Source organism: Populus euphratica, unplaced genomic scaffold (assembly GCF_000495115.2).
Source record: "Populus euphratica unplaced genomic scaffold, PopEup_1.0 scaffold152.1, whole genome shotgun sequence".
In the NCBI taxonomy this organism is placed as follows: Eukaryota; Viridiplantae; Streptophyta; class Magnoliopsida; order Malpighiales; family Salicaceae; genus Populus; species Populus euphratica.
In genome coordinates, this window is record NW_011500040.1 from 339783 (window position 1) to 354832 (window position 15050).

A 15050-nucleotide genomic window follows, 5' to 3' on the forward strand; every position below is an offset into this window, starting at 1 on the left:
TCGTCAATAATCTAAAAATATACTTAGACAATTCCATTTGATTAGAGAATTATATAAAGAAAAGATGTAAAGATAGATTGAGTAGTTATTAAAAAGAATATTGTAGATTCTTTTACTAAGTCATTGTCCTAGTAAAAGCATTATTGTCAAGTAAAGCATTATAATATTTGATTCATGAGTGATTGACTTTAGTGTAAGTGAGATTGTTAATGTTTATGTCATGTAGTCAATAGTTGGTTGCATTTGGCATTGTCTTTATTCATGTAAATATATTTGATTTGTTTATTTAAATTTAATATTTATCAAATATTTTATTAAAGAATATAATATTTTATTAATGAATCTAGAGTAACGATACATTTCTTAGAATGAAAATCTTTTGCAAAGAAAATTATAAAATTATTGTAATTATGAAATTTATATTGTATCAAATCATTGTTCCTAAAATGTTCTTGGTCAACTCTTTATTAAGATTGAATATTAATTAGAGTTATTAAAATTGATACATATTATTATTTTTTCTTTCATGAAATGAAGCAATTGTTCTCAAAAGCAGAGACATAAGGTATATCTAAAACTACTATGTAGGTGCTTGTCAAATAAAATTACATTGAACTAACTCGTATGAGAATCTTATATAGAGAGATTATTTGTTTTTATGGAAATACTCATGTTATAGTTATGTAAATGATCCTTAAACTTGAATCACTAAGTTATCTTATATTAAGAATATTATGCTTTAATCTTGCTACATATTGTTCTAATCAAAGGTAACAAATAAGTAGATATTGAGTAAGAACTATATAAAGGTATTTGAGTGATAACAAGAAGATTTATCCCTTTGGGTGACCTAAGAAAAATGTTTTATTTGTTCTTAAATCGTATTAATTATAAATCCTTTCGCAATGTGGATGAGATTTGAAACTCTTTTCAAATCTTATTTTTTAAAAAATCAATGACTATGCTGTTAAAAACTAATATAATTTGACAAAATAAACACTTTATACTATAATGTTTAAATCAAAAGATCGTTGATGAATGAATAATAATTACACTAAGAAACTAATTACTAAAAGGTTAAATCAAACTACTTATGACTTTCCTAATATTTTGAGAATCATAACAAAAGGTTAAATCAAATTACTTATGACTTTCCTAATATTTTGTGAATCATAACAGGCTGTTAGACATTGTATTTAATCTTCAAATATAAATTATTCAATTGATAAATTGATAATAAATTAATTTATTTAATCTTTTTTTAAAATTATAATTTATATTTGAGTTGACTTATTAAAGAATCTAATTGGTCACACAAATAAAAATCATTGGCTATAAATTAAAAATGAATGATTAATTAAATGTGACTTGATTATAAATAAATTTTAAAAATTAAGAACTAGCATGTAACTTACATAGGAAATTACAATTCTAGAGTTAGAAAAATCAAGTAGAAACTTGATTGAATAGATTTTTAAAATTATTTTAAAATAATATATGTGATATTATTCAAGGAGTAAATTGATATTTTATCAATTATAAAATTTTTAAGTTTTCTTATAAATAAAAAATTATGTTTTTTATTTCTTATGAATAGAGGCCACTACATAAACACCTAAAACATTAAAAAAACAAATAGTTAATATTCAAAGGTATAATAATAGTTTTCTCTTTAAAGAGTTTAGAAGATTTCTTTTTAATAGTTTGTATGAATTATTATTAAAAATTGAATATTTAAATAACTTGTAATTTATAACAACCAATCACTAAAATAATTATTCAAAGTTAAAAAAAAAATGATTTTTCAGTAATATTTTAATAAATTTTAAATAACTCAAAGATCTATCGAACAGGATGTTGGAAATCCTGAAAAAAAATTAAATTTATAATTTTTAGTGTGTATATATATTTCAAAAACCCAACACTTCCAGGACGTGTGCGTTTAACTTGATTCTTTATATCATACTACTATTCTACAGTCAAATCTTTCGTTATGGACTTTGGCCCCTTCAAACTCTACCATGCTCTCTTTAATGCTCATGAACACTGTTCTGTGCAAGTCACCATCTAATATATGACAGTAAATACACACAAAGAACAACATTAAAGGAGCACTCAAACGTATATACATGAAAGTGTCACAGGAAAACCTCTGGCATAGTTTTTGACGTCTAATTGACATCATTTGATTGACATAAAACATGAAGAGGCTTGCTCCAATACATCAGGTGTAAAGTGGAATGCTAAACTGCTCGGCAGAAGAAGGCTGCAAGGCACGGATTTTAACATCATATTTTCGACGTTTGAAAACTTCACTGACTGAGGAAGAGTCAGATCCGTCTGCTACAAGTGGATAAGCTGAAGCTTCATCAGCATAAGCAATTCCAATGTGATTACCACACTTGCGGCAAAGAAGTGCAGTTCTCTGGCGGAACAAACCAAGGGAGTTTTTTGAAAAGAAGGGAAAGCATTGGAATTCATCAACCTGAGTAAATCTACTCTCATCGATCAAGAAGAATGAGATTTTCCCCCGCTTTATGGATTTCCCATATTTAGAGCCAATTGTTGACGTGTTTCGATTGGAGGAGCTCAAGTTCAACTCATACCCGCAGATACCGCAGCTGCACCAAAGTTCCTCCATTTTATTTTCTATATATCCTTAGAAAAACACAACCAATGCAGAAACAACCAAATCCACAATGATCCAATAAAGAATTTTTAGAAAGCACATAACATGTCTATGGATGGATACTGTCTTATATGTTAATGTGACTAAAACTAAATTTCTATCCTATCCTCTCTCTCTAGTCATTTTTTCCATCAGTTTCAATAAAAAAGGCAACAGAGGATCAACAACCCATCCGATCGCTTTAATAGGACCACGGGGATGTAGAAAAGAACTTCACCTCATTTGATTGGTCATAACATTTGTCCTGCTACCCTTTAAAGAATTATGTTTAAGTTCTGTATCAGCATTAACCACCCAAGACATTGTTCAAAACTTAAAGAAGACGACGACTTTTGGTTCTCAAGCTTAGGAGTTGAATTCAAATATCAACCTAGCCTCATATTTTACATCCATTTAGATCAATTCTCACAAGCTTATCAAGAACCTTGAAAAGAAACCTGGGTTCTATCATGGAGAAGCCAAGCATGGTAAATCAGATGTCCTACACGGCCTCAATTTGAACGTGAATGGAATACGGTGAATTTCCAATATAAAACAGAGAGCATAGGACAGTCAGCTAATTTGAATCAACAACAAAAAAAGAAAAAATGCCCCTATCATTAACACAATATTTCAATTCCAAAAAAAGAACCCCATATAAAAAGGATCCATATATAGAGGAAGAGAAAGAACCTGTAGCTAACATGTCTATGAGAAGCAGAGGAAGAAGAAAAGGAATGATGGTGATTCCCGTTGAGGTAAGCTTCCCTGAAAGCCGTAGATTTTTCCATTTCTCCTCCTTGATCAACGGCTGTGATCGTGATTGAGACTCAAACGATCGGTGACAGAATATTTACTGAGTTAATGGTGATCAAAGCAGTACTCATTACATGTAAGTGGTTTGTAAGAAACGTGTCCAGCCTGAATCGGGTGACTTAAACTAACCAAGTTCAAGAGCAGAAGTAACTTCAAAAGAGAGAAGAAGAAGAGGCTGCTGAGGAATCAAAACAATGAAAAGGTGATGGGATTGGTGCTGCCTCGGCTGTCCTTTTCTTTCTGGAAGACAACGACTAGGTTTTAAAACGGAAAACTAAAGGGCTTATTAAGTAATTTACATAATTAATGAGAGTAATTAAGTGTCAAATACTATTATTAAACAGGTTATTCATCGCAGTTGTGACTTGATTAATATTCACAGATTTTAAAATTAATAATAACATATATTTCAGTGAGTATTAATATTAGCAACCACGTAATTTTATATAATAAATTTTATTATTATTATTATTATTTTATTAATATAGATATTCAAACTAATTTATATATTTTAATTAATTTTATTAATTTAAAATTTAATAATTATAATTTTAAAATTTATAAAATTAATAACTAGTGATAACCTATAAAATAAACTTAAAATCTAATAATTTAGGTAATGGCTCATCATTGCATTATTATTGTACGTGGCGGTGTTGTTTCTTTAAATTACACGTGTCCATATTTGAGTTGGTAACTGGAGGTAATTATTATTATAATAGAGGTTGGTCGTTTGTTTATCCATAGTACGACTATTGGAGCCAAATTTTTTGTATCGTCCACCTTCCTCCTCTCCTTCTTCTTCTTTTCTTTTTTTTTTATTTACAGTAATGTACTAGCAGTACCCAACGATGTGGCATGGCACTTTATTAAATTTAATTTTATGATAATTAAAATATATATTCATAAAAATGATAATAATTGAAATTATGAAGAAAAAAGAGTGTTTTTAGCAAGAATTCACTTTTTTACTCATTTTTTTGTTTTAATTAAGTATTTCTTTTAATATTATTCACATAATTTTTTAAGTAAAAACTAAAAACACTTTATAAATTTTTTTAATGATTTTAATTGAGTTCAATAGCTCTATTTTCAACTTCAAAATATTCTCTAATCAGTTAAAAAATATAAAATCAAACCAAATAAAAAAATCTTGAATTTTGATATATTTTTTTAATATAATAGAATGTCCAAACAATCTATATAGAAACTCTTATACCCAAAGACAATTTCATTAACATTTATTTTTTATTTTTTATTTTTTATTTTTTATTTTTTATTTTTTATTTTTTATTTTTTATTTTTTATTTTTTATTTTTTATTTTTTATTTTTTATTTTTTATTTTTTATTTTTTATTTTTTATTTTTTATTTTGCTAGAACATGTTTTACCCCAAGCTTTCTTTCTCCTCTCTTTCTTTTAGGACTTTCTCACTCTTCTATTAACTCACATAAACTTAAATGTAAGAAAATCAAGATGTATGACTGAAACACAAACAGAAACTACAGACCAAATATAAAGAACCCAAGCATGATTTTTCACGCTAAAAATGAAGATTCAATGAGCCGATGTTTTTATAATGTATGCTGCAACGTCTAACTTAGTTTCGAGCTAAAAAGCATTGCGTGTACGTCTTGAGTGATGCGAGGAGTCAACTACAATTAAGATTGCATGAAGAGTAATCCCAAGTAAATCTACGAAATAGGAAGTACTGTATTTGGTCCTTCGACGTACGTTATTCAATATCCCAGCATTTAGTTTAGCTATTTTAGGGGAAATTTGGAATATAATGGTAGCTCTTTGAATATTCATAATTAACGTGTCTCCTACTGCATCGAAGCAAGACTAGGGCCAAAAGAAAGGGAGACGGGGATTTTTTAAAGAAGTATCGATGCATTAATCCCACGATTTCATTAGACGGCGGCAGTCAATGTGCAAATCACACCGACAAGTGTTATGCTTATCCACCCGTCGCGTGCATGGTCGGACATAAAAATCAGTCCCTAATTAATTATTTTAAAAATGTTGATGATTTTAGTAGGTGAAATAACTTATAAATTTGGATTTTAATGTGAAAATTACTTGTTGGCTAGTTTTATGTTATCAATCATAACTCTCAATCTGATTATTAGATCATGCTAAAGATATAGAACTAACCTCTTAACACAATGTTATACATTGGGTTGATAGGTGTTTTTAAAGGCCCCGTGATATTGCTAGAGTTCGAGTAAAATAACATATAAACAAAAGGCAAAGGTAAGATTGGAATTAAGCCAAAAACTCTTTCTTTTTCCCTTTATAAATTGGCATGCAATTGTGACAAAAACTCTTTCTTTTTCCCTTTATAAAGTGGCGTGCAATTGTGAAGGAAGAGAGAGAGAGAGAGAGAGAGAGTCTTCATCTTCTTCTTTTTTCCTTTAATTTCTTATTCCTCACTCTTGAGACATGGTGTGAGGGGTGAAAAAGAAACATTGAAGAGAGGACAGACATACATAGAGTCTGAAAAATTAGAAAGAAAGGAATAGAGAGATATGGTTGGAGAAATAGAAAGAAAGAGAAGATTAGATGAGGAAGGAGAATTGAGAACATTGGTTTGCTAAGGAAAGGTTTAAATATCCATCTTGGTAGGTAATGCACCTTTAAACCTCAATGCTCTTATTAATTTAAATAGTTAACATGTTAGTGTTAAATTTTAGATTTTTACTTAATTAGGGTTCTTGAATGATTTTGGGGGAATTACAAATTATAGTTAACATGTTAGTGTTAAATTTTAGATTTTTACTTAATTAGGGTTCTTGAATGATTTTGGGGGAATTACAAATTATAGTTAACATGTTAGTGTTAAATTTTAGATTTTTACTTAATTAGGTTTCTTGAATAATTTTGAGGGAATTACAAATTACTTGTGAAATCAAGTAAATGGGATAAAATAATTTAAGAATTATGTGAAATCAGTTATTATTAAAGTAGAAAACTTGGTGAATTAATGGTAAAAAGAGCAAGATGAGTAAAAAAGAATGGAAGGATGGATTTAAATGGATTTAATATTTATAATTATGTATAATTATGCATTGTAGCATAATGCATATGATTATTGAAATGGAATTAAATATTGAAATTGAATATGATGAAGAAATGTTGCAATCACATAGTTATAATCTTAAATTTTAATATGATTGGATTGTGATTTATGAGTTATACAATTACCAATAAATTAAAGAAAATTGAGATAAATTATAAAGAAAAAAACTTTGTATTTTGTATAGTCCATAGCTGGCTATGTTGGGATGAAAATGAGAAGTTGAAATGGAATTTTCAAGAGGATGTGATTATGATTAAATTTTTATTGGTAGAGGAGATGTTGTAGAATCCAAAAGGCATTAAGAAATCGCGATTAAAGCTCACACAATAAATACGTGCCTAACACTTATAAATTGTTAAATTATTGCATTTTAATATCGCTAGAATTTACTCATTATGTATTCCATGTTGATATGCAAAATAAATAAACGAATGAATAAAAGAGGGAAAGAAAGAACCTAGATGAATAACCTGATTAGCTACTCCTAGAATAGAGGTTAATGATGTCAATGAGGCTCTTGATATTAATATTAATGAATAATAAATTGAAGTATCTCAAGGGATTTGATTAGTTATTCCAAGATTAAATAGCTAATTATATTAATGGGTTATATTGATATTGGTATTTATATGGAACTTGATTAGTTATTCTTAGAATAGAGGCTAATGATGTCAAGTGGTCATTGACATTAATATTATCAATTAACAAATTACGGTATCTAAAAAAAATTAATTAGCTATTTTGAGTTTGGATAGCTAATGATATCAATGGCTCAATATTGATATCAATATTATTTTGAATTTGATTAGTCGATCCCAAGTAAGGGAAACTAAATGCCAATGAGATTTATTAGTATCAGCATAACCCTAAAAAATCAGGAGAACAAAAATAAACTTAATTCATTATTCCTAAGAAATAGGAAAAGCTAATGATATTAAAGGGATACCTTGTATTGGCATATTTCCAAAATTTGGATTAGCTATTTACGGAATGATAGAAAATAATACTAGCGATCTAGAATTAAAATATTGTTAATTGATCATTTTTAAGGTGTTGGGAAATGTTATTTATTAGTAATTGATTTTGACGTTATGAATGTTGTTCAATTTCTAGAAGATCAACAATATTGTAAGGAGTACGAGAGAAAATGCATTAAAAGGAAATCAATTTTTGTGGAATAATGTTTGAATTGTTAGGTTGAAATAAGAAAAAAGGATATGGTGATATTTTTCAATGTGCTAGTTATTATTTATAGTTGTTTCATTACTTATAATGATTTGATGTATTTTTTAGGGCTATCTCATTCATGTTAGGAGTAATTTTCATCTTACTTTACTTTTTTTTTTTATCATAGACCGGGTATAATATGTATATGCTTTAGTTTTTATTTATTTAAAATGCATAATTACTTATGAGCTTCTTCATGTGAACTTTAGTGATATAATGAGTATCATTGATCCAGTTTGATATCCAAAATGATAAGATCAAGAATGAAAAATGTGAATGGAAGTGTAACAAGACATGATAGATAATTTGAAATCTTTTGGTATAGTAAAAACTATGTCGGTATTTTGACAGATTATGAATATATTTTTTTATATGTAAACATATTTGCATGTTTTTCTCAATAATTAGGACTATTACATGTATATTAATTAATATTATTTGAAGGTGCATACAAACTTTAACTAGATTATTCAACCATTGTTTATGATTATAATTTTAATCATTGTTTATGTTAATTTTAATTTTAATTGTCTTTTATGTGTGTGTGCATGCATGGCTTCATAGCAACTATATAATTACCTCATTAACACTCAATCATGATCAATCTTTTAACATTCATGTATAGTTATGTGATTTATATGTTTATATTGAGTTGAATGTGTAATTTATTTATTAAGAAAATTTGAGAATGATCTATTTAAAGGAAAACCTTACTGAAATTTTGATAAATATCCTAATGATTATAAAAAAAATACAAATATATCACCAAAGATTGAAATTGAGATAGGGATTTTTTTATATATATATATATAAAAAAAAAAAGAACTGAACATAATATATATATATATATATATAAAGAACTGAACATAGTTGTTGCAATAAACCTTATGATGGCTATTTGGGAAATTCAAATATGAGCATGCTTAATGGTAAAGGTCATGTTAATGTCTTTCAATGTGAAACATCTATAGTTTTGGTCCTAGAAATGCAATAGAGCTTTAACTATTGAAATTTGTGTTGGAATCGTCATTAGATAGGCAATCCTCCTATACATTGTCTAAAAAAAAGTCTTATAATTAACACAAGTTTCTTCATATTATTTATAGAACAATGTACTTCAGTTATGTGTAGTAATTCCCTAGTTTTGGTTTTTAGGCAATTTTCATAAGTTATCATCTCAATTTTTTTGTCCAAATTCAGAAAACATTATGAAAGTCATGGTCTTAACTCTGAAAAATCTAGTGAAGTTAAGGATTTTTTATCAGGTTTGCCTTAATACAAAATAAATTGTTGGGAAATAGTCTTAGTGAAATCCATAAACTATTCATAGCTTTGGCGTAATAATCTGGCTTATCCAATTCATAGGTTTGACGAGTTTATCCACCAAAAAAATATGTTTTTTTTTATTTTTTAATTGGTTTTAATTTATTTCTTTTTTATTTTATCATTTAATATTGGATTGGTTAGAAAATGGACTGGATTATTCATCTTTTTTTTCTTTCTAAGGATAATTATCTCAAATAAATATGTATTTTTAGGTTGGTGCTCAATTTTATGACCATTATTTTTATCATATAATTAAATAAAAAAGGTTTATAAAAAAAGTTATTAAACCCAATAGAGTCTATAAACCGAATTCTAGAATGGGTGAGATCAATTTAATCTGTTATTATCTCAATATTGTTTTTAAAAAATATCATATCTGTTATTATCTCAATATTTTTTAAAAAAAATATCATATTAACGTTTTTTTTAAAACTAAGTCATGTTTTTATCGATCTCAATATTTTTTAAAAAAATATATCATATTAACGTTTTTTTTTAAACTAAGTCATGTTTTTATCAATCATCATCAAGATTGTAGTTGGACCAATATAATAGATCAATTTAAGTCAAGTTAGCTCTCACACGATTTAATTAAAAACTTATGTTATGCAAATATTTGAGCTAGGAGATTTCAAAATTAATCTATTTGGTCAGGTTTAATAACAATGTTAAAAACCATTTCGTGCTCTTAATTTTTTTTTATATTTTAAAAAAAAAAATCTAACCCACGATGAATTGCGAACCAATATACTAGTGTAGCCTATATACTATAAATTACCTATAAACTACAAGAGGAAGGGAATTTATTATACCGCTCCTCACAAAACACTATTCATAGAAATATTGCTTTGCTTTACTTTTTTTTTTTTTTAATTTTATTCTTTAATATTATTTTTTTTTTCTATTTAGTTATCATACTCTCATAACACAAATCTCAAATTTGACGAGTTAATCTAGTTTGGCAGGTTAACATAATTGACTCAAATTGTTTTTTCTTTTTCTTAATTGTTTTTTTTTTAATTTTATCCCTTAATATTAATTTGATTGAGAATTAAATTTCATGATTTGTTTTGTTTAATTTAATTAGGTTATCTTGGTCACATAACCCAAGAATGATGCTTAACAAGTTAACTCAAATTTACTCGAGTTGTTTTTTGTGTTTTTTATTTAATTAATTTTTTGAAATTGTATCATTCAATATTGGGTTGGTTGAGAATTGAGCTTTATAACCTGTTTTGATTTGCTATTTATGAAAATATCTTGGTCTTACAATCAAGGTCACAAGTTTTGGCATTTACCCTGGTTAAATCATGTTTTTTTTTTAATTTTCTTTCTAAGAGGTTACATTGGTCTCATGACCCGGGTGACAAATCCTTCAAAATTGAACTTGCTTCTAATTGGGTTGTCCTCGTTCCATGACCTAAGTTGTGGATTTAACGGATTAATCCAATTGACTCATTTTTTCTCTCTCTCTGTTCAATTAACTTTTTTTTCCAATTTCATTCATTAATATTTTCTTTAATTAGAAATTAGACTTCATGATTTATTTTGGCTTATTTTTCATTAGGTTATCCTAGTCTTATAACTTAGTAATAGTGCTTAATGGTTAACTCGTGTTGATTTGGCTTATTTTTATGTCTCTTTTTAATTAATATTTTTATAAATTCCATTGTTCCACATTAGATTCGACATGAAAATTGAGAATTTAGTTTATTTAATTTGTTTTGGCTTTTTTTTATAGGGTTATCTTAGTCTTAAAACCAAAGTTACAGATTTGACAGGTTAAATCATGTTATTTTTTTTATTTTTTTGTATAAGGTTATCTCGATTTGATGACATGGGTCATGGGTTTGGTAAATTGACTCAAGTTTTTATTTATATTCTTTTTTTAATTATTATTTTTTTAATCTCATCCTTCAATATTGGATTTGTTGGGGATTAGAATTCGTGATTTGTTTGGATTTGCTTTTCATAGAATTATCTTGATCTTATGATCCGAGTTGCAAGTATGACATGTTAATTTAAGTCTTTTTTAAATTTTTTTTTTAAATTTCTTTCTTCAATTTTGAGTTGATTGAAAATTAGGCTTCATGATTTCATAACCTAGGTCATGAACTTGACACGTTAATCCGAGTTGCCCTAAGTCAATCCAATATATTGTTATTTTAATATTAAGAAAAGATATCATTTAAAAAAAAATCACGAATTGTAAGGGTTATTTTTTTATCAGTAAAGTCAATCGGGTTATATCTAGTAAATCCTTACATAATTTTTTTGTTAAAAAAATAATAATATTTAAATAATTTTTTTATTTTAAAAAAAAAACTTAACTTGACGTATAACCCATAATGTAATACGGGTAAGTTTTAAGTGGAAAAGATACAGATACAATGACGATAGTACTTGACTCCAAGTTGCAACTAGCCCAAGTAAGGAAATAGAGTAAAACAAGACATTCATTGTTTGTATCTTTAGTTTTCAACGACTGAGGGTCGTTGAAAAATTTAGGTATGAGTTTCATAACCTAAAAAATATTCTTTTTCCTAACCCTTCTTTAACCCAAAGATACCTACAAATCAACCCAAAGATCTACATAAACCTCTTTATGCCTTCAATCAATCTAAAAGTTGATCCAAAAATAAAAACAAAAATCAATTGGAAACCCAAAAACTTTTGGATGTCAAATCCACATTCTCAAACAATTTTAAGCTTAAAGTATATCCAATTTAGACTCTTCTTATCAAATAAAACTTGTAGATATTAGGATCAATCTTTTTAGTAATTAGAATTAGCATTAACTAATGAGTTTCTCTCTTTATTGTTAGAATCTAATGATTCTCTCTCCTTTTTCTCAAACTAAAAATTAAAAACAAATGAAAATAAAGTTTTGTACTGAAATCAAAATATTGAAATATCAAGGGACCTAAATATATTCACTTAAAAAGTAGGTGTACCAAAATAATCTTTTCAATTAATTTTTAAATTGCCACCTTTTTTGTTTATGTTTTTCACTTTGATTCTCTAACTTTCAATCCTACCATTTCTTAGCAAATTTATCTAAAGTGGCCATCAATTTGGTTGTAAAATGGTTTAATCGAGTTCAAAAAACTTCAATACCAAATTGAAGAAAACTTTATTAGGAAAATCCATAATGAATTTTGTGTTCGTAAATAGTAAAGTAGGCTATAGTATTTTACTCATACTTTTTAGTTTTTGTTAACTAGTTAGTTACTCGCAATTTAAAAAAAGAAACTTTCCAATAATGTTATTAAATTTGATCCTACTTAGTGGGTCGATATAATGACCTAATGACCTGGATTATGGATGGACTTATGTTTCAAAGTAAATTAAGAGGGAGTTGAACATGTTAGACTTAATTGACCTGGTAGGTGCCTCGTGACTTAGCCAACTAGTCAAAACCTAATTTGAATTTAAAAAAACACATTGATTCAACATTTTCTTATAAAAATGTTAAAATAATAATATTTTAGATTGATTTAGATCAAATTGAGTTAACCCATGAATTATAATCTAAGTCATGGGTCTAATTGAGTTTAACAACTTTGTTTTTTAAAATATATTTTTATTTAATTATATGGTAAAAATACATTCATGGAAAATACAATGAATAAGATTATAGAGAATTTGTTTCTTTTTATTGAAATTTTTTTCTTCATGTGACTTTGTTACAATAAAATAGTTTTTTAAATTAGTATCATAGTTCATTGAATAAAAAGTAATAGCAATAAAAAAGAATTAGAGAGCTATAATGATTTGAACTAAAAGGGAAAAAATGAAAGTTATTTACTAAATAAAAAACTAATTTTCTTAAACACACATTTTTTTTATTTTTTGGAATTTTTTTTATATGAGAAGTATTATTTTTAAGAAAAAATTTATTATGATCATAAAAGTAAATTTTAATTAAGAATATGAATCGAATACTTTTTCAAAACTATAATAAAAAAATAACAATAAACTTGAAAATATATATAAAAAAATTACAAGAAGATAGGTAATTTATTCTCATTTAATATTGATGTGCAATTTTAAAAATTCAGCATATAAAACTACTACATAATTATCCATAAAGAAATCAATAATATCATCATAAAAAATCTAATCTTCTTAAAAACAATAATATAATTTTTTTATCACTAACATATTTTTTTGAATAAAAACCAATGATAGTTAAAATAAAAGCTTGTTAAAATTTTCAATAATATAAGTAGGAAATATATATTTTTTCAATCTAAACTGTAATTCCTTGTTAATGCATTTCTTTATTGCTTTAACAAATGGATGTTTGTTAATCGTAAGCATTATTTCTTAAATAAAAATCTATCATAATCTCTAAAGCAAGTTAAAAACAAAACTATTAAATATAATTTCTTAATATTTTGTATATAATTACATGGAAAAAAAGGTGATGAAATCATGTAAAAATCTATTAAGAATTGTTTTTTTTTAAAAAAAAAAACTAGTATTAGGTATACAATAATTGAAAAACAAAATTGATAATATTCTTATAAAAACCTATAATATTATTTAAGAATCATGGTGAAAATCAATAATAATCTAAATATCATTTTAAATGTCTTTATTTATAGTGCATCTCAATTAAAATAAAATAAAAAAAATAAATCCTATAAAAAAAATCAAACTTCTAGGCAAAAAAAAAAGAAAGAGTAGGCCCATATATATGGCCCAAAAAAAAAGACCTAGCAAGCATGATCATGTAAAGCTAGGCTAATACATCTAGCTTATTTTATTTTATTTTATTTTATTTTTTTATGTGTTGTCCATCCTTTTATTTTATTTTTTAAAATAGATGATGCATCATTTTCTAGCCATTCAAACCATCAAAAAGATAGTTGGAAAATCAAGTTATTTTTTTTTATCCAAAAGACCATTTCTCAACTTAATTTCATCTAAAGATACTTAATAAACATCCTAAAAGGCTTAATAACTCAATTTCTAACCTTAAAACACTTTTAAATTAGTCAAAAACTCTAAAAATCAACCAAAAAAAACCTTTTTTTACCTTGATTTACTTATTTTAGCAAGATATAAGCTAGAAAATAGCTCATTGACACTACTCACATCAAGAAAACCCCAATGACACTAAGGTCGTTTTTTTATTGACTGGAATATAGCTTACGAACTACTTTCTCTCTCTTTTCTTATTTCTTAGTGACCCTCTCCTCTTAATGTCCAACGATTGAAACATTAAAAAATAAAATTTAGCACTCAAACGTGAAAACCATAAAAAACAGGGATTAGAAATGAAAAACTAAAAACTACATAGGCCAAACTATAGTTTTTTGAGCCCTAGTGAAAAAAAGGGCTGCATTTTTGTTATGTTAAAGTTGATACTTGTTGTCTCAATTGTTTAGAAATGAAAAAAAAGCTGCCTTTAGGATATAAAAAAGAAGAAGGGTCAAACTCCTGTACAATATAGCAATCCATTCCAAGGATAGGTCTCGCTCGACAATAAAACATGAAAAAAAAAACCATCTTGTTTTAGTTTAATTTTAACTAGTGATATTATCAGTGCAATGCTGTGAGGTTTTTTTAAAAAATATTTTTTATTTAATTATACACTAATAAAATAGACAATCAAGAAAAAACAATGAATAAGAATATGGAGGAGAAATTTATTTTTTTTGTCAAAATTACCTTTTTATGATTCATATAATATTTTTTGTTTTGACAAAAAAATGGTTTTTGTATTAGTAGCATTAAATAAAAAGTAGCATTCAAGGAAAATATGGAGAAAAACTATAATGATTTGAACTTTAAAAAAAAAGTTGTATTTTTAATCAAAAACCTCCTTTTTTATTCATGCATTTGTTTTTTATTTTGATGAAAACTTGTTTTTTTATGCAAAGCATTATATTTTAAGTTAAAACTTATTATAATCATTCAAAT

The 15050-nt window shown here is 26.1% G+C and overlaps 1 protein-coding gene across 1 annotated transcript; it reads right to left on the reverse strand.

The window, feature by feature from the left end:
- Positions 1–2099: 2099 nt before the first annotated feature.
- Positions 2100–3696, reverse strand: LOC105107233 (uncharacterized protein At4g08330, chloroplastic). Its single transcript, XM_011001085.1, has 2 exons — positions 3362–3696; positions 2100–2621 (listed from the first exon to the last, which is right to left on the reverse strand). The coding sequence occupies exons 1-2, from the start codon at positions 3457–3459 to the stop codon at positions 2225–2227; spliced, it is 495 nt and encodes a 164-aa protein (XP_010999387.1). The 5' UTR covers positions 3460–3696; the 3' UTR covers positions 2100–2224.
- Positions 3697–15050: the final 11354 nt, after the last annotated feature.

Bases quoted from the DNA above. Each gene is read 5' to 3' on its own strand.
- LOC105107233 (XM_011001085.1), bottom strand. From the start codon at position 3,459: ATGGAAAAATCTACGGCTTTCAGGGAAGCTTACCTCAACGGGAATCAC. The intron at 2,622-3,361 runs GTTCTTTCTCTT...ACTTTGGTGCAG, and splicing joins CATAGACATGTTAGCTACAG to CTGCGGTATCTGCGGGTATG.